The sequence below is a fragment of the Centropristis striata genome, chromosome 3 (genome assembly GCF_030273125.1).
Source record: "Centropristis striata isolate RG_2023a ecotype Rhode Island chromosome 3, C.striata_1.0, whole genome shotgun sequence".
NCBI classification, from domain to species: domain Eukaryota; kingdom Metazoa; phylum Chordata; class Actinopteri; order Perciformes; family Serranidae; genus Centropristis; species Centropristis striata.
In genome coordinates this window covers 16,930,491-16,950,615 of record NC_081519.1, presented here as the reverse complement: position 1 = coordinate 16,950,615, position 20,125 = coordinate 16,930,491, and the positions used below count along the sequence as shown (strand labels likewise).

At 40.3% G+C, this 20,125-nt stretch overlaps 1 protein-coding gene across 1 annotated transcript in view; it reads left to right on the top strand.

Moving 5' to 3' along the window:
- The window catches only part of suclg2 (succinate-CoA ligase GDP-forming subunit beta), a 114,139-nt gene that overhangs the window by 38,320 nt on the left and 55,694 nt on the right, over nucleotides 1-20,125 (top strand). The window contains exons 3-8 of the mRNA XM_059329465.1: nucleotides 7,630-7,729; nucleotides 8,768-8,858; nucleotides 12,005-12,157; nucleotides 13,182-13,271; nucleotides 14,737-14,833; nucleotides 19,431-19,592. Coding sequence (XP_059185448.1) covers nucleotides 7,630-7,729; nucleotides 8,768-8,858; nucleotides 12,005-12,157; nucleotides 13,182-13,271; nucleotides 14,737-14,833; nucleotides 19,431-19,592 — 693 coding nt within the window. The remainder of the gene's footprint in view (nucleotides 1-7,629; nucleotides 7,730-8,767; nucleotides 8,859-12,004; nucleotides 12,158-13,181; nucleotides 13,272-14,736; nucleotides 14,834-19,430; nucleotides 19,593-20,125) is intronic.

The following is a 20,125-nucleotide window of genomic DNA, read 5'->3' as shown; positions in this document are numbered from 1 at the left end:
CATACATTAGCTGGCTCTTCGTTCTCTCCTTCAGTAAGAAAAAGCCATGCATCTGAAATTGTCTTAACAGCTGTAAATAGGCTTTGCAGGGTAAAGCGGCCTGTCTCTCAAAGAGCTGATTTCTGTAAGCAGCTTAGTGTTTCCACCTCCTCATTACGCACCCTAACCTATTCATGTTGTGGGTGAGACGTGGAATTATTTCTCACACATCCCCTCTATCGTATTAGGATGATACTAATGTGCCAGTGGAAGTGAACATGTCGCCTATTATTTGTTGGCAGGGTGCTTTGCATAAATGTGGGCTACCTAGTCGTGTTGGTATTAGTTGGAGCTAAGTCAGGTTCAGAAATAGGAATTGTACTAGTGGAGTAGAACTGTACAAAACATCATTATGCTTTGTTGTAGGGACCTCCAACCATTAGGCAAGCTTCATTACTCGTCAATGGAAATGGCATAGCAAGCAGTGCTGTTGCCATCAGTGCATTAGCATCAGCAGCAGATGTTGGTAGCTTTTAAAATGGTTTTATCTGCTATTGTTCATGCTGAACTGATGAAAAATGTTGAGTCAATAATGAGAAGTGAGCAGCTCATGTCCGCGCAGACTCTTGGTCGCTTATTTAAAATATTTGTATGGAGATTTCCTAGAACACTGTTTTGTTGTCTGCAACCAAGAGTTAGTATTTCGCTAGTTTACTGTCATGATGCGGCTTGATCCGACTCGTTGTGAAACAAAGTGATTCTCCCTGCTGAGATCCCTGTGGTCATTTAGCACCCATCGTTCCACAACACCATTATCATTACCGTCACCCCCTCTGGTTGTATGGTGGTGAAAAACTCTCAGCCGGGGATTTGAACTGCACCTCTCTGTCGCTGAGAGGATACCAGGGCCATCTCAGGATGTCATTAGATGTGCTGTCTATGTCTGAAAGCCAGGTGGACTTGTCCTCTAATGAGGACTCGGCCGTCATGCAAGCGGTGACTGGAGGAGGTGTCACACAGAGGTGCCACTGTCGGTCCGGGACGCTGATATTCTCCTCCACTGAGATAGCATCATTAGAGGCAGAGACGGACACAGGGACGGTGGGCTTAACCAGACAAGACAGTGAGATGGTAATGATATATTTAGTTGTAGCGAACAAAGAGGTCAAATTGTTATCTTTTACTTTTTTTGTGTGTCTAAATCTTTGTTTGTCCCTTGTTATACAAGTCCAAACATTTGGTCTCACAGACATGCCAGTAGCAACATGATTTTGTAGAGCGCGTTTGGGATTTATGAATGTTTGTTGACTTTTCAACCCCAACTGAACAGGAATACATATTTAGCTTTCCAAGGCCATTATTTGTCAAGGAAGATGAAAAACTGAAGGATTTATTTTCTTATCTTTCCTTTTGGTTCATCTGTCATCAGTGCATGAATGGAGAGCCATATTCCGTTTGACATTTTCACAGTCTGGCAGAATTTAAAACAGTAAAAGTTTATGGAAAGATGAACTGGTCCAAGGCGATGCCAACATTACCACTGTGGTTAAAGGAAATCATCACTCAAGGACTCTAAACATTGAGCACAACCTATTCCATTTATTGGCCCTGCTGGTGCCAAAGTGTAATTAAAACATAATGTGTTGGCATGGCTATTACACTGAACACGGTAAAGCAAGAAGTGTAAGTTGGCCTTTTTAAACACTTTATATGCACATATTCAGTTTTCTGCTTGTGCAAGCAGTAAAGCTAATCAGATCGTTGCCCTGTTTATGCCATTAATATCCTGCATTGCCTATGGTACACTTTGCTATAGTGGGTTATGAGTTCATTGTTCCTAATATCAGTGAGCCATGGATGTGACACAGCAAAGAGCCCTATGGCGAAGTGAGTCAAAAGCCAGAGCCGCTCCAGTAGCTCTCTGTAGCTATCAATATGCAGTTGACAACATAATTGAAGTTATTTAAAGATGTGCCATGTGCCACTAGATGGAAGCAAATGGAAGCACAGATTGTTGTTCTTTCTACTTATAGAGCTGGAATACTCCTGAATTATGAATTATATTTCAGCTGCTTCGAATTTATTCCAAAAAAGACTAGGAAAAGAATAATTACATCTCCATTATTTGTTTCAACGATGTTGTGGACTGACATTTCCGACCTTTGCTTTTTGTAAAGACAAAATTTGGCAGCAATCAACACTCTCCTGCATCATAACCAGGAGGTGCACTGCCATGATGAGGACAGATGCTGAAGGTTAAGAAGTCTTTTTTTCCCTCTAGTGTTAATGGCATTTATCCGTAAGAAGGCTGGGGCCCTCTGTATTCTTTGATTGTAGCTGTGTGCGCTCGTGTTTGTTTTCTCCTCTCTCCCAAGAGTTTGATTAGTCTCCTCCATTTAGCCGCCACATTACTTTCATTACAGCACACATGCACGCTGGGGAGGGCCGTCCTGATCCTTTTCTCCCTCCATGCAGATGGTAGCCACATCTTACTCTCTCTGGATTGGCTCACAGCCTACATCTGTCCCTTACCAGCCAGCATCCCCCTCATGGCACAGCCCTCGAAGGCTTAATTAAATATCAGACCAAAGCTAACGCTGCTGCTGGCCACCCATGGGCTACATGGAAAGGGAGGAGGGTGGAAGAGAATAGGCCTTTCAAAAGTGCACAGAAAAGAACGAGGGCGAAAGAGACACTGATTGTAGGAGTAGCATCCTCTTTGCCAGCTGCTGTCACTGGCAAGCAGACTGGGAGTTGATTTGCACTCATTACTGGGAAATGAGTAAGGCCTGAGGATGATGACCGCATTACTCCGATTGCATGTGATGTGATTGGAGATGTTGTGCGATGTTAATCTCCTCCCCGTGTGTCCCCAAGATATTGAAAATAAATGGAGATGAAAATCTTACTCTGCATCTTCACAGTGGGCCATGTATGATACAAATGGAAGTGGAGAACTGATTATGCAACCGTGGTCCCTTCCCCCCAAGGAAAGGGCTTTCATTCAACCAATAATATAATAACCAAAACACTTTCTGCAGGAGGTATTTCTAATTACTGCGGCTGCAACAAGTAAAGAAATGATTTATAGTGCCTATACACTCTGCACAATTACAGTAATGAAAACACACTTTCAAGGAAGCAACTTGGACAGAATGTATAATATAAATATATATATATTGTCTGATAGGACATAATCAGAATGCGATGTGCATCACCTTTCATTAGTGTGACCTCTCAGTATACAGATTTAATGCTGCATTTTCTCACTGCATGAACACCTTGAAGCTCTGACTCTTTAACAGTGCTAGCTGGTGTCTTTGCTGATTTACCTCAGACATGTGCTCTTTTTCCCCCTTGCACACTGCAGTGTGTGGGTTCAACATATAAAGGCATGACTTCTCTCAGATTTTACATGCTACTACTCCTTTTCCTTCCACATTCTGATCTGCACTCATTAGGGGCCAACCTTTGTCTGAGTGTTAGAGGCCACCTCATGTCTGTCATACTACCAGATAATGGCCGCCCTGCTCTTTACCATGCACCATGTTCACTGTGATCTTTGAGGACATCGTTATCCTCTCCCTGTGTTCCATCAGAGTGTGATGTTTCAAAGTCAACCAGAGAATTCTGTATGATTCAACAGAGATGTTTTTTTCTGGTAGAATGGTATAATTTTTTTTATCTTCAGTGCATTTCAGCAGTGGTAGACTCCACTTTTGCTTCGTAAATGCTGCATAATCTGGAGGCAAAGTAAGGCACAAGGAGCAAAGGGGTTGATTTTAGTCTCATATTTAGTCAGAGATCTGCTTAACGTGAATTAAACCAATCAGAGTGTCATCTCCCATTTCGTTTAAAAGCCAGTTGTGCATGTACCTGGAGAGTTGCTATTTGTATGGCAGATTCTGTACACTTGAGAAGTGAGCAGTTTTCTGCTAAGTGAACTAATCTGCTTGTGCAGGAATAGGTGACTTGGACGGCAACTTGGAGTACATAGGAACGGCTGCCATTAGACTCCAAATCTTTTGACAGGAGAATACAGTCTGTTATTGTTCGGCAGGATAACCAAGTTTACAGCAGCATTCTTCTTCATTGACGGGTATGAGGTCCTTTGTCGGTGGAACCTCTAGGTCAGCAAACTCGTCGGAAACCCAAAATGGCACACTGAGTCAATTCGCACCAGGCTTGGAACATTTTTTATTCTTTGTAGACTGGGCTTGGGCTGGACATTTATGCAAATAGTACAGCAGCTTAATTTCATTGATTTTCAAATCTCCAGACACAGACAGTATCTGTCGGGATCTATTGTTAATTAAAGTTCTGTGTTCTTCTACACATCCAAAAAGTGACACACACTGTGTCCAGGTTCATACCGTGAGGCGTGTGTGTATTTTTGCTTGTATAGAGCGCACATCAGAAAGAGAGTGCATTGGATTGATTTATCTGAATAATACTGCCTTAAAAATAGCAGAGCATTTCTGCGCCATTGACTTTAGACCAGGCTTTTGCAAAGCAATATGCCAACACTGTGCCTGGCCACTCATTGTTTTAAATAAGATTGTGCCAATCTCTGCATGTGTTGGTCTTAAAATTATGTGGGTGCTGGGTGTGAAAATGACCACTGTGTCAGTCTGAAACTAGAAAGAGATAGATGTGCTGTGCTGTGTGCTGCTTTGTGAGGGATGTAAGGTAGTGCCCACTATCTCACAGCAACATTTTTATCTTGTGTTCTTCTTGTGTTGTCTCTTCTTTAATAAAATGTCCTCTTATTTTTAGCATATTGCTCTTTCAGTGCCCATTCGTAATTGCTGATATTGCTACATATCTTGTTGTGTGCCACATAATAAGCAGGTTTGCTGTCAAGTACTAGTGCAGCAGGAATGAACACCTGCCTCGTTCTCACTCCATTACCTTCCCTGGCACATTACATGCCTTTTTAATATATTTAAAATATCTTCACTTTTTAAAACCATATCTTGGCTTTTTTGAGGTCCTCATCAATATGTCAATACTCTTACCTTTCGTCACACGTTAGACAATGCAATCTCCCTATTGGGCTAGATCTTTGTTCTTCCACTTGTTTCTTTTTTTTCTATGAAGCAAAAGTCATTTCCTCTGTGCCGTCCCTCTCTGCTGCACATGCCCACAGGACACTCTATTTCATCTTGCTTTGAACTCTTTTTAATTTTGCGCAGTAGCAGTTTTTTATTAACATATTTATTCATTTATGACTCCTCTCAAAGCCCTTTGCATATGAGCATACCTTTATTCTCTCATTCTCCCTTTTTCTTTCTCCCCTCTCAGCTCTCTTCTCTCCACAGAGAACGGTCCTCACTAATGCAGTGTTGGTTTAATCCCTGCCATCCTGTCAGAGGCTATTTTCTCTGGTTCTCTTTCTCACTACAGCAGCACTGAGCACGCTCAGAGTTTTCAGGCTCTCTCTGCTCAGCAGCTCCTGTCCAGACATTTTCAACCCTGCTAGTGGAGTTTAGTTTTTTTTTCACGCAGTCCAGGGAGGAACCTGTCTCCAGCCTTCAAGGTCAAGGTGTCTTTCTAGCCATTGCACGGCAGATCTTCCCCTTCCACTCTCCCTAACACCCACTTCCCACCCTGATGGCAGCCACCTGTCAATGGCTGAACTCTCCTACCTAGATAATAATAACCTCGCCGGAAACCATCTTTCATCAAGTGTCCTCGCTCCATTTGAATAGAGGGAGATTCTGGGCAGGATGCTGAACAGACAGCTGAGGGGCGTCCTCCTGATGTGCGAGTTCTTGCAAGGTGGCAGTGACAGCGAAGGGGATGCAGCGTGGTTGTATAATTGGAGCAAGGTCATGTGAAAGTTTTCAACAGTTGTGCCAATGCTTATTTCTCCTCTTGCACTGTGATTGTAGTCAGCATAGCCAGACCTATCACCTATCACCTATCCCAGGATGCAGTGTCCGTGCCACTGCTAAATAGAAAGGGAAAGTGGATGGGGAGGAAAAATGCCCATTGAAAACATTGCCTATGCCAGGCTTATACCCAGAGTCTACATCTAATCATTTTTGGTGATCCCCAACTTTTCACGTTATGCCACAAGCAGGCCAAAGTTTCCTCTTCAATATCTCTACAAACAATTTTCTACATTGGCTAGATGGACTGGCACCAAATTTATCAATCGATCAATTTCAATCAATTTCATTTGTCAAAAGAAATCGTACAAGGTGCAATTGCAGTGAAATACTATCCCGCCAGGTTCAACTTTTGCATTGTTCAGCATAATAAAAGCTTTCAGATACCAAAATAATAGGGCTAATAATAGACTTTAATTTTGATGAGTTTATAGGAACTAAAATGTATCTGTCACGGAATTAGTGGAGCTTTTTTAGCAGCTATTTTTCAGTAGACAAATCTATTTAGACTGCAGAGATGAAGAGTACAAGCAGAAACAACCACGGAGAAAAGTTAGATAAAGAGCTGTAGACAACAGGGGACTTTTATGTGAATAATTTTCGGAAATGAAATGTGTTTGTCCACTGTTTTGCAGTCGCTCCACCAGTCAGTTAAAGACGCACCTTCAAGCAGGTAGCCCTGTTGTATAGAGGTGTAGGTTATGTTTGATATATCATCTGTACTATGGCCACAAGCTGTCAACACGTAGATCCAAACTCAATTTGAGCCGGTCTGGCCGATCAGATCTAAATGCAAGCACCATCCATTCATGGAGCATTTCAGACAGTAAATGCATCCTGGTATGATCAGATGACAAAAGTCTTAGTGAAAAGACAAGTGTAACCTTGGGTAGAGTTCTTGATTTTCTCTACCCATCTGCATTCATATATTGAGAAGATATTGTATGTGCATATACCATGGATGCATAAAGAGGACTGGATGACATGTTGGATGCTTGGCTCTCTTAATTCCCTAGGATAGTTGCCCATGAAGTCAAAAAAGTCTGACATCCGTACATTAAAAATACCCCAATCTTCCACTGCTCTTCCACATCTATTGGGCCCATGGAACATCAGGGCTGAAGACTTCCACTGACCGAGCCAGTTCGGCGTTCCACAAACTTGAATGTAGATAAAGTGATTTAATCTGCCAATTCTTCCAGGCTTTGCAAATGGTTCTAACTAAATGGATCCAATTCTGACAGTGAGGCGGGTCATTTTGCGTGGGTTGTGAAAAAAAATGATCTAATGATTTACATTGACATTTCTTTACAAATGTAAGTCTATTAGAAAAGTCTCTTTGGGCCCAATGGTATCACATGACGGATCCAGAAATTGTAATTCCATCGTTTCACCACTATGTCAAATTGGCGTCAAAGCCCAGTGCTCTTTCTGGGGATTTGGCACAGACATTCGAAAAGCTTCAGAAAATATCATCCTATTTCAAGAATCAAGCATTCGTCTTGTTTAAATGATATTTCATGTCCATTTCAATATGGGTACAGTAATTCCTGTATTAATTGTAATAACTAGTGCTCAGGTTTTTAATTCCTTTCTTTGCACGTATCACACTCATCCCTTTATCCACCTCTTCCCCTGCTTCCTTCAATCAGATGGAGAGATAAGTGGCAAACCCAAGGGGGCATTCAAGTTGCTGATCCTATATCTTAAATTCTTTCTGTCTCTCTTTCTCTCTCCATCTCTCACTGTCTTTCAGATGCCAAGGAGATCGTGTTGAAAGCTCAGATTCTGGCCGGTGGCAGAGGCAAGGGTGTGTTTGACAGTGGCCTTAAAGGTGGAGTGCACTTAACAAAGGAGTAAGTGCCCCTTTCTACATTTCCCACTGTTAGTTACTGTAGGAGATAGATTCATATTATTTCTCCTGTGACAGAGACTTGTAGAGTGAGGAGGCTTAAAGAGCTCTCTGAAGATGCTCCCTAGGCACAAAGACACAGTCAGGATTACTTGTGCTGAAAATAAACAGTTTTTCTCCCTTCAAGTGTCTCGTTTTCCAACAACTACCCTCAATTAAATGTTGAAAAAGTGATTCTAAGGTCGGCAGAAGTGTTTTGCACCCCATACTGAGTTTCCCTTCTCAGGTTGATTGGGTTTTGTGCCGCTGCTGAGGTTTATTTTGTTCTAGGTTAGAAATACAAAGTGAGTGCCAATGAAGGCTCACTCTGAAATCTTGTGCATTTTTCAAAAGGCTAAACAACAACTTGAAAGAGTTTTTGTTCACCTAGGCACTGCATTTCCCTCTGCCAAGTCTCCATGTACTAAAGCTGTGCTATCGTTTTAGTAAAGGCGCCTAACACTAACTGCCACCTTAAAGGCAAAAAAGGTGATTTATGACGATTGTCCCAGATATGTATCATCGTCACCCTACTTCAGGGTTCGGAATGGCCGGAAACTTTTTCAAAGTGAGATACGCTGAAGTTCATTGTCCCCAGATAGTGACATGAGTGCACAGTTCACCTTCCTCTCATCTATCAAAGGATGAGTACAACTCCAGCTTCATTTTTATTCACCAACAAAACCAGAGCAGGCTGCCATGTAGGCTTCGTTTAAATAGAGAATATAAATGGAGGTTCATTCACAGCGGTGTGAATATGAAGCAAAGTGTGTTCAAAAACTGCACTTTTTCAGAAATATTACATAAAAGAATAAAAAGTGCTGAGGCACATCTCTCTTGAACTGAATACAACTCTGGGGAGATAAAGAAATAGTTATGTATCTCTCACTTCACCTGATTTTCTCATCTTTCATTTCACAGGTGTATGCTTTTTGTTGATTTCTGTATTGAAATTAATTGTTTAAAAAAGGATTCTGACTCACTAGTGACAATTCTCCTCCAGCCCTGCTGTGGTCGGTGAACTGGCCAATAAGATGCTTGGTTTTAACCTGACTACAAAGCAGACACCGAAAGATGGAGTGAAAGTGAAAACGGTGAGAAAGATGTACTTCTGTTTTTTTTTTCTGACCTCATTTCAAGGCATTTGAGTCCAGTAATGCAGTTCTGTAAAATTAATGACTGTGAAGGCAGACTGGCTCTATGTTTTTTGTTTTTTCTTCCACTAGGTTTAAATAGTAGCCCTTCACTGTTGTTTACTGTGGGTTTGCGCTGGCTGGTGCTATGGCTCATTGCATAAATTGAACCGAGCCCACTGTGAATTTAAAGTGTTTGGTAAACAACTGTTTCTATGTGCCACTAACAAGCAGGAATATCATTTTCTCTACTTGCATGCTGCATGCAGTACCTCCTCAAAACAGACATTTCCAGGTGATGAAGCCTTCTCAGCCTGTGGCTTGTGTGTGGGTCCTGCTTTCTTTCTTTGTCTCTTCCCGTCTCTGTTTACCTGCTCTCCCTTATTCCATCCAACGTCTGCTCCTACTCCTACTGCAGAGTTTAGGTGGAGTCAAATGAGTGTCACACTTGTCATTTTTATAGAAAACACCTGCGGGCTAGGAAGTTCACAAGCTCAGAATTAACTTCATGTCTCAGAGGCAGAGGGAAAGGTAAACAAACAACAAAAACTTGAATTAGATGTGAGTAAGAAGACATCTGACGTCAATCAGCTATCTAATTGTTGTACCAAGAACATCCTCTTCTGCCTCAGGCTATGCAATCAGACCAGACAAGAGCAGACTCTGACTGACCTGAAGGATCGAGTACTGTAATGGTGTAGTCACAACCTGGTCTGTCAGGTGACAGCCAGAGCTGAGCTGTCAACCTGCCAATGGAGCTCCATCAACACCCAACCTGTATGGCACCACAGAGCAAAGAACACCACAGGAAAAGGGGACAGCACTTCTGCAACTACAATGATTTGCTGTCATTGCTCTGATAGAGGGATGAGGAGGGAAGATAAGGGAAGATGAGACAGGAGGTGTAAAATAGGGTGTGAAAGAAGACCGCAGGACTTTAAAAGGTTTTAACAGGAAAGAATATGTCAGTTTCAGAATACAGGGCTTGAAATATCACATGCCTATGCACATTAGTGCAAGTAAAAGCTGTACATGCAAATCAATTCATTACACATTAAAAAAACAAAGATTTTCTGTCAACATGACTTAAAATTGTGATTATAAAATTATTCTAAATAGATTTTTTTTACTACTGCTGTGTAGTATATTTTTAATAGAAAATGATGGCAGTTTTTTTTCAATTATCATTAACTCAAATTTAACACCAATGTGTCACTACACTGGGCACAAAGGATACACGTCTTCATATCGGATTTTAGTGCCTGTTTTATAGAATTATATTAAATTTGTATGACGTTTTTTTAAATTTATTTCCAACATTTCCATGCAATGCGTCCCAGTCTCTCATATTATTACTAAAATCAATCGCTACACAGCTCACACCTTCACATGGGATTTTAATGCATTTTCTCAATCCTTTAACCATATAGAAAAATGGTGCAGGCAATTTTAATCCTATACACCAGTACAAGTATACAGAAAAAAAAATGTGAGCTTTGGAGTAGAATGTTAAGTCTAAGTGAAGAATCCGTCTACAAGTTGAACAACAGGTAACCTAAGAGAAGGTTTGAGTGACTGGAGACGACAACATTTGGACAAGGAGACAGGGGCGCTGTCTGTGAACATGGAGGGTAGAGAAGGCCATCCATCCTCATTTGCTGGGCGATAGTGTGGAAGCAGAACATAAGGGCTGCGCATGTTCAAACAAACACTTCATCTGAAAGCCTGCAGCCCATTAAGCACCACACAACTGATAGTTTCCTATCTGTTTTTTTTCTCTCTCTCTCTTTCTCTTTTCAAATGAGTGTCTTGCTTGCTTCCTCTCTCTGCCTATGTGTTGGACTCTCAGCAATAGGTTCCTCTCCATTTGTCTGCTCTCCTCTCATTTACAGCACATGAGATATTCTCACAGCTATGCTTCATAGAGTTGGCCAGTCTATGGACCCTGCTTATTTGCCTGTGCTTGTTCTGTGTTCTAGGGCTTTTGCCAATGTCTACTCTTTTTTTTTTTTTTTTAAAGCTTATATTGAGGTTTTTTTAAACAGGGCTTCAGATGTCATCATAATGTGGAGTGGTGCATTAACCATTTGCAAACTCTCTGCTTTTTTAGTCTAATAAATAAACAAAATTAACTCACAAAGTAAGGAAACATTTCTACACCTGTTTTCCTTATTAAACATAAAAATACAACCTTGTGTGCTTTCTGAATTCAGAGACTTGCTTAATTACCTAAAATAAAACTCACCCAAACAATCTTTGTTAGTCTTTTCACTGTTCCAATAATCACCAACACTGGTTTGGTCAAAGTAAACTTAATTCAATGAGCTAGATGTAAAAAATAAGCTAGCTCTACATGCCGTTTTACCCCACTGTTTAGCTCTGGCCTCTTTGTGTTAATCAGTGAGAGTCATGGATTTTCGAAATATAATTTTCCAGGCCTGGAAATGTAAAGGTATTAGTTAAATCCTTGAACATTCTTGAATAGTCATGGAATTTTGTTGTGTATCGTGAAATGAATTAATAAATTCCTCTGGATAACATTCCATGCAATATAACATAACAGAAATGTTTTTTCTGTAGCTGCTGATGTAAGTTAACATAGCTCAGCTCTAAAATGTGTTTAACGTTTACAGTCACATATTTAGCGTTCTTTTTCCTGCATTCTGTCTCTCTCCTTTTTCAGTTGACATGCATCAGGAATTAATGTATCTGATGCTTGAAAAAAAATGTTGAAATACTTTTAGTCTGAGTTCAAGCCTACATACATATTTTGACACATTGTTTTTGAAGACTGTGTCAACTCTAATGGAAATCTTATTTATTTGAAAAGTCATGGAAAAGTTTTGGAATTTTATAAATGATGTGTGGGAACCCTGTGATTGAGAAGTGTCAACTTTACGAATGAAGCTTTGAATTATACAATATAGCCACTATGTGCAGTCTACTATTGAATATTGGGAACAAGTTTAAATGTATAAAGAAAGATTTGACAAATACTATGAGAAACTCAAGAAAAACAAATGAGATTTTATTAAGTAGACCCCCTTTATGTCATCATGAATTCACATTCCTCCATTAGCCAATGTTTCTCTGCTGTGGTTATCCAGGTGATGGTTGCTGAGGCCCTGGACATAACCAGGGAGACCTACTTTGCCATCCTGATGGACCGCGCCTGTAACGGTCCTGTCATGGTAGGCAGCCCCCAGGGAGGTATGGATATTGAGGAGGTAGCCGAAAACACCCCAGAACTCATCTTTAAGGTAAATGATTTGTAGCTTATACCTAATACTACAATATCAAAGGAGAAGAATAAGAAAATTAAATGTATCTGCTTTAAAAACACCACAGAAATTGAATTTGATTGATCTTCGGCACAGTGGAGCAACAAAAGTTTTATTTAAAATCATATCAGGTCTGGATAGCCCAGTGGGATCTACAGATGGAAGAGATGTGCAATATTTTTCTGCAAATTCGATTAAATATATGGTTGTGTCTGCATGTGCACTGCATCAACAACATGATGCACACATACAGCAATACACGAAGCTAACCATGAACAAATGCAGAGCCTTCTGTGTTTTATATTCAAATTAATAAGACACCATTTGCCAAACTTAATCCCCTGTCATCACTTGCCGACTTGGCAACAAGTCCCTGTCGTTGTTAACAGATGTACAGTTTAAGCATTACAGATGGAGTTTGCCTCCATTTTCTGTTGTTGTATATCTTTCTTTTGCTATCGTCTACAGATGTTCGAGCAGATTGTAAAGATCCAGCTGAGATTTATGTCATTATTTCCACCGTAGATTTCAGATTGTATGTGCGGAACACAGCTGTAGTGTTGCTATCTAACACACGATAGCCCTTCTCACATCTCATTAAAATCTATATGGTCCAGACCTGGTTTATTCAGAATTGTTTTTCACCAGCTAACGACAGCTGCAGCCCTACGCTTTATTTTTCTCACCACTGTGCACTCTGAAACCACTCTGAAATCCTTCATCCATTTTTATAACTTTGAAAAAAGTTGATAAGCGAGCGTCTCTTGATCTGAAAGTCAAAGATACGAGGGTCTGGTGATCATAAATCAGCCCCAAGTCACCCTTTTCTCCATGTCTGGCAGCTTGCTACTACTTAATTATGATGTCGGCAGTTTAATATGAACATCCACTTTGTGTCAAATTATAGCCCTGTGTTCTAGCCTCTTATTCTCTCTCTCTCTCATTCCCTTTCTCCATTTGTTTTCCTCCCTTTCTCCTTCCACTTTCACTGCAAATCTTACAGGAAGTCATAGATATATTTGAAGGCGTGCGAGACGACCAGGCACTGCACATGGCAGCTAATTTGGGTTTCAAAGGACCTCTGCAAAGACAGGTAATTGGTTGCACTGAAGGCTTTAAAGACAATGCAAAGAAGAGGCAGAAAGATGCACACACACACATATGCACATACAGATGTATCCTCATTGGCATACAGGCCAAACTTAGGCTATTATTAGTTTTCCAGAGACAAGTTGTGAAGTGTCATTACACTAGACTCCCTTGCCAGGTGGTCTATTGTCATCTGGCAGTGATGCTCAGCATTGTGCCAAGCTGAGGAAGCTGACATCACTCACAGAACCATTATTTCATAGAGCAGGCCGCACATTGATTTTGTGAGCGAATCAAGCGGGAAGAGACAAAACTCATCACAACGCGCAGCCTATAATTTTGAGGACAGTGAAACAAACATTTTTTTCTTGTCACCTCCGTTTTACACATCTCGCTCAGGCAGCGTTGGCGAGTAAAATGAGGCCAAGGAAGAACAGTCCAGAAACACCCAAAGTTCACATTCAGAACAAGTGTGTGTGCTTGGATATATAGTTTATTTCAAAGCCGTGCGTCTCTTGGCATCAGATCACTAATTTGTTTTCTTTTCCACAGGCAATGTGGCATGAGAAATCAAATTAGCTCTGAATCTTACCACATGGAATTCGTATAAATCAGCCAAGTGAATGTGCTTCTGAGGAGCGCACAGAGAGTCAAGGATGTTTTGAGCTTTGGTTGCATCGAATTGTATGCAACCCTTTTTTCCGCAGGATACTGAATGGGCATTGATTTTAAACAGTCAAGGAGAGAAATAGAAAGTGATTGGTTAAGTTTCTGCATTGTCAGTATGCTTTTCCTTGGTTGCTTTGAGTCAGCTGCCAGACTGTTTAATTCAGCGATAATTACAGCTCGTCTTCGAAAATACCTTTAGTGTATTGAATGAGCGATGGGATGACAGGATCTTTGTGTAGATGCAAGTGTGTGTGTGTGTGTGTGTTTATACCGGTAGCTGTGTACTGTGTCTGGAACTCTGCATTCAGAAGTTTTTCAATGCCATGTCAAACTGTCTTCATTACCAAACAACAGAACAGTTTTTAGCAATAGAGAGATCAACTGAAATGCTTTTTAAAACGAGGATCTTGACAGTGATGATTTAAGTGTCATGGCATTTCAATGTTATATTCACTGTCTGTATTCATCTTCTGCCCATACACTTTATAAACATCCATTGAAAAAGCTGCAGCAAAGTGGAATCTATAGAAAAGTTCAATCAAATGTTACATATGTATATAAAGGACATTAGTATGGGCTGTAATCTCTGTCCTATTTGCCAGTTGTTACACCATTTGAAAAACATTTCCCTTTCCCACAGAGAAACATACATATTCATGCAAAACAAACTCAGACAGCGTGATGTCGAAGGTGATTTTCCATGTTTAATGTAGCCTGTGTGGGAAGCTGAGCAGCCTTGGCGGGGCCGGCTGCTCAGAGCCGAACCATCAGGTAATTACTGTCCTATGTGTACCGTGCAGGCAGCAGATCAGATTAAGAGGCTCTATGATCTGTTCCTGAAAGTCGACGCCACTCAAGTCGAAGTCAATCCTCTCGGAGAGACTCCCGAAGGACAAGGTAACGTGTATCATGGAGAGTGCCTGTGTGTCGACTTGTCCCATCTTTGTGTGAGTCTGTTTATGGTCTGCTTGTGTGCGTATTTTCCTGTCAATAAATGTCCCTAAATCATATTAAACATCTGCAGTATTTCTAAGATTTCAAACGAGGAGTATTTTTGCATGAACATGCAGCCACCTATTAATCACCGACTGTGGCATACAGGCACATTTATCTCCTCGGGTCTGAATGCATTTAAGAATGTGAAGTGTAATTGCAACACATTGACGTCAGTTTCTTGTCAGCATGACTTTGTCTGGATCAAAATCCAAATGGCTTCAGGGAGCAGAGATTTCCATATTCATAGCATGTTGATGTTTGTTGATGAGTCCTAGTTGCTAATGATTAACTAAAGGCGTAGAGTCTATCATCAACTAGTAATGAGGGACTGCAATGAGGAATTACAGCTGCAGCAACATCCTTCATTTACTTGATGATCGTCAAAGAGGAACCACTCAGGGATAGTCTTTGAATATGTAAAAAAAAAAATTTAATAAGCAGAATTTTGAAATTAATTTTGCTTACATTTGAATTGGTTTTAATGTAGTTAAAATATACGTATTTTTCTTAGAATTGGTTCAACTCTTCAGAGCAAAGTTAATGTAAAAAGAATTGATAGCTTGTAAAACCTTAAGCTTTTTGCTTAACCTCTATTCTAAAAGGTGCATTATGTAACATTTTGCATTGAAATATCTCAAATTGACGAGACCTATTTTGTTGAGTCGTGTACTTACATTATCCCAAATGTTTCTAACAACATACCCGGATAAACCTGTACATTTTTATTTATTAATTTCTCTATAATTATGCATGATATCTGGTTACCTGTTACCAGCGTCATGTCCCCTTTACGCCCGCTAGTTGACACCAGATGATTCATTAAAGAGTAACTGAAAATCGTACAGTGTCACAGAAATATACTCAATTACAGTTTTACAGCATTTCTTTCTTCCACAAAGCATCATTTTTCATTAATTGCATGCCATTTTGCAACACAATAATCCAGTGGAGACTTATTTTATTTATTTCATTATCAATCCAGCTGTGTTATTACGACAAGTGGCTCATGCCAGCCACCAAACTAAATTAAAGTAAACAGCAACGTTATAATAATAGTAATAATGTTACAGCAAAGAAATAAATTGCATATCTTGAATAAAAGTAACTAAACCTATGGTGAATAAAACTTTATTTCTGCCCAAGTCACATCAGACAGATTTTCATCAGCAATGGTTGTTAAACACTGAAGACAACAACTCCCATTATCCCTCTGAAGTCTATAGATTCTAGTTTTGACCGACACCCCCTGGTCACATGCTATACATCTAAACTTATTTGCTGCAACTGTTTGAAAATTAGCTGTTCTAGTTCTAGATAAACCCAGCTATTCTATCTTTAAAAAAATAAATCTGGTAAATCCTAGTACTACCCTGTTTAAAAGTCAATCTTTGATCAAGGTATCATACTTTTACCTTACATTGTTCTGTCCAAAAGGAACTGTTTTCTCAACTCTTCTTCCCCCTCTGATAATTCACAATGAACTGAACCAAAGAAAACTTGGATACACTAACCTCTTCTGTAAGTGAATTGAGGATCGTCATTTCTTAACCTCTTAATTGATTTTCTCTGTCCTGTCTTTAACATTGGCACACGCCTATTACATGGTCAACCTACTGAATTTAACTTAAGTAATTAGATTCATGACAGATTTATTGTGCATTGGAGCAATAAATAATGTCTCTTTTGTAAGTCAAGTCTTAGTACTTCAAATAGAAATTGTCACCATGAGACTGAAGTCTAAATTCAGACCTTGAGCTTGCTGCTGTTATGCTGTTAAGGCTCTGCAGAGTAGTGTTGGAATGTAAGATTAATGAGGTATAAATCGATGGTTGGCCTTTCTCAACAAGTGATAGTCTCTCAGTTGCACTGCATTAAAAACAATCACAGAATTGCCCCTTTTCTTGTCAACGTGAGCTGTCCCACATTATTTGGTCAAAACAAATTATCATATTGTTATTGCATTTGCTTTCCGAAATCATCTTCATTTCTGCAATGGCTTCTACTGTGTCAAATGATAGTTTGCATAGAGATTTGGATCAGTGTTCACCACAGCTAAAGTTCCAGCTTCATTTCACACTCAAAGGCTGCCTCGGTCCAGTTTCTATAGTCACTGCATGTGTTTCTCTCTCTTCCTGTCTTAAGTGTTCCCTGATAGATGAAAACACTTGTATTTCCAAAGAAAAATGTGTAAATTTCAGTCCCTCGTTGTCACTTAACACAATAAATTGCACAACATGACACGAATGGAGGTTAGCAGGTAAACATTTCAAGTGCTCATCATTCAGATGAGAAATACATTATACATAGTCACGAAGCATATTCTAGCTGTTGTGTTGCTGCTTTCATTGAACTTGTGTTGAACTTTGTTTTCCTCGCAAAGAAATAAGAGTGATTGTCTTGCCTGTGAACACAGATTGACTGTGATGTGTCCTATCGAGACGCATTACAACACGCTGAAGATGCATCACTTCTTTGATGTTATTTAGTCTGCCCAAAAACAGATTCTTGTTCAAAGTATGCTTTATCAAAGATTGACAAGAGAAGTTTGTTGTTTCATGATATCTTATGAATATTAATGAATAAAATGACTCCTTTCAAACGGTGAATTTTCTCTGAGAGGTATGAGTTTCCTTTTCTACCAGCAAGAAGAAGCAGTGGCTGTGATTGAGGCAGGCTTTGTAGACAAGCTTCACATTAAAATCAACTCATTCTTTGGTTTCGATTTGTTCACATGTCACAAGGGAGCGCTGCTATTTTCCGGCAGGCATTCTGCAGACATCTATTGGATAGGAAAATTTCTCAAGGATGGAAAATTTGTATTTTTTTGTCTCATTTGGTAATAGCTGAATTCATTTTGTAGATGGACTGCAATAACGGATGTGTCAAAACAAAAACAATGGGAATCGTGTAGTGGGAGTGCAACTTTACCTGGAGGACACAGTAGTATGTCTGCTCCTCAGTCCCAGGAGAGTGTGTCTGCTGCATGCTCTGCGTGTCTACGCACGTGTTCTGTTTTTGTTTCTCTTTGTATTTATGTCAATCCTAAGGCCAATCCCCATGTCTACATATTTTGTTTCCCTTTCCTCACTGTTACATCTGGGTTATCTGGCTGTCTGTTTACCTGCAATGTGCTATTCCTTAGACAGTTGATGCTGAAGGTCCATAGGGAAATACATAATGATTTCTTAAAACCACAACAGTTTTTTATTGTTGAAGGTTTATCAGATTGCTGATGTCTAAAACAGAACTCAGTCACTCAAACTTCTTTGAAACAATGGCCACTTTATTTCACAAAGTGGTAGATTTTATCAGCTCTATGTAGCTAGTTAATTTAATTCTTCACAACCAGACTTGGAATTGCCCCCTGCTGGCCTAATATGCCTTGTCCAGGTAGAGTGATTTCCTGAAGTCTCTTCTGGTTGCCTGGCAATCTCACAGCATGACGAGATGAACATTCAACTGTTTGTTCCCACAAATTAAACCAATGCGATATGAAACATAAGTAAGATCGCTTTAAAGATGCTGTTAGGCTGATTTTCTTACCTTTCTACAGATCTAAGGTCGGTGTGTCTTTATCCTAAGCTAAAGGGACATTCACCTGAGCTGTTCGGTCCATTTGAAACGAACCCTGGTGTGTTTTGTCAGGTAGTCCAATTTGTTTTTGAACTCTGGTGTGGATCAACAAACTGAACTATGGGGTCTCTGTTCACTACCAATTCACAGCATTCTGGGTTGAATTTGGGCAAATTTGAGAATCAACATGCAGCAAGGTAGTAACAGGCTTAAAAAATGTCTCGTGGACAGATTTGGTCCACTGAAGTAAAAGCCCTTATCCAAATATGGTCAGATGATCACAGAACACGGAAAAAAAGAATTCTTCAAATTATTTAGCAACAGAATGGTGGCTAATGGATTCAATAGCACAGTGGACCAATGCCGCAGAAGAGTGAAAAAACTCCAACAATAGTAAAAAGTGTCAGCTGTGTCCCTCACACTTTCTGTCCAATAGACAAAGGACATCCCCATCAGTGTGCTATTTGACAGTGGTATCAATCTTCTAATGTAAATGTACTTTCCCAAAATGTCACAGTCGCATACTATAAGTGTTGTTGTGCATACTGAAAGCCCTTCGACGATGCGATTACATTTTTTCTAGGGCTATTTTTGCAGGTGACTTCATGAATGTGGTCTCTTTGAAATACACTCTCTTTGAAGTGTAAAGGAAATGTCCATTTACTATAATGTGCTACCCCTCAGAGGCGGTGTCAAAAACACATGCCTTAGTGAGCCAACCTCTGAAATAATTAAGACCAGTATGCCGAGGGGAGACCCCCTCAGTTCATTAATTTCAGGTTTCAGAAATAATAATTAGTTGGCTTTTTATGTCCTCATTCTCTCCTTCTCCCCTTGCCTGCCATCTCCCGCTTCTCATTTGTGTGCTTCCTCTGTTGTTCTCTTTATTCCTAACTCTGTCTTTGTCATCTCCTCATTCCTCCAGTGGTTTGCTTTGATGCTAAGATCAACTTTGATGACAATGCTGAGTTCCGTCAGAAAGCCGTGTTTGCGATGGACGACATGACTGAGAGCGACCCCACGGAGACGGAGGCAGCCAAATGGGACCTCAAATATATCGGACTGGAGGGGAATATTGCCTGCTTTGGTATGGAAACAAAACACTGCAACAGAACTCATTCCTGCACACACACACTCACACAAAAACCATTAAATGAATTCTTCCATAAGCGAACCCCTCCTGGCATAAGCCTTTAATGCGTCTCTCAAGTCACATAAGTGAAAAGCTCGGACACAGTTAAAACTTAGTCAAAGTAAAGGCAGCCTGGGCTCTCCTCCAGTCCACATTACAAGCAGCTTTCTGAGGACTCCAGAAGGAATGCTGCCGTAACCAATGCGTTCTAATTAGCTATAATCCGCCCAGAAAGTCTCCAGTGAGCCAGATTGTTAGCATTCTCATTAAAGGCCCCCTCTCTTGTCATAAATCAAAGCTTTTACAGTGTACAGCAGCACTAACAGGTGCTCTCGCGTCTTACCCCGTAGCCTCATAAACACATTGGATGTCTGTTAGCGCTACCCTCACCCCCCCACCCCACACGCACATGCACACACACATACACACCTATTCTGCATCCCCAGCTCCCAGCCTCTCTTAAAGTAACAACAGCTTTTAAGGCCCTG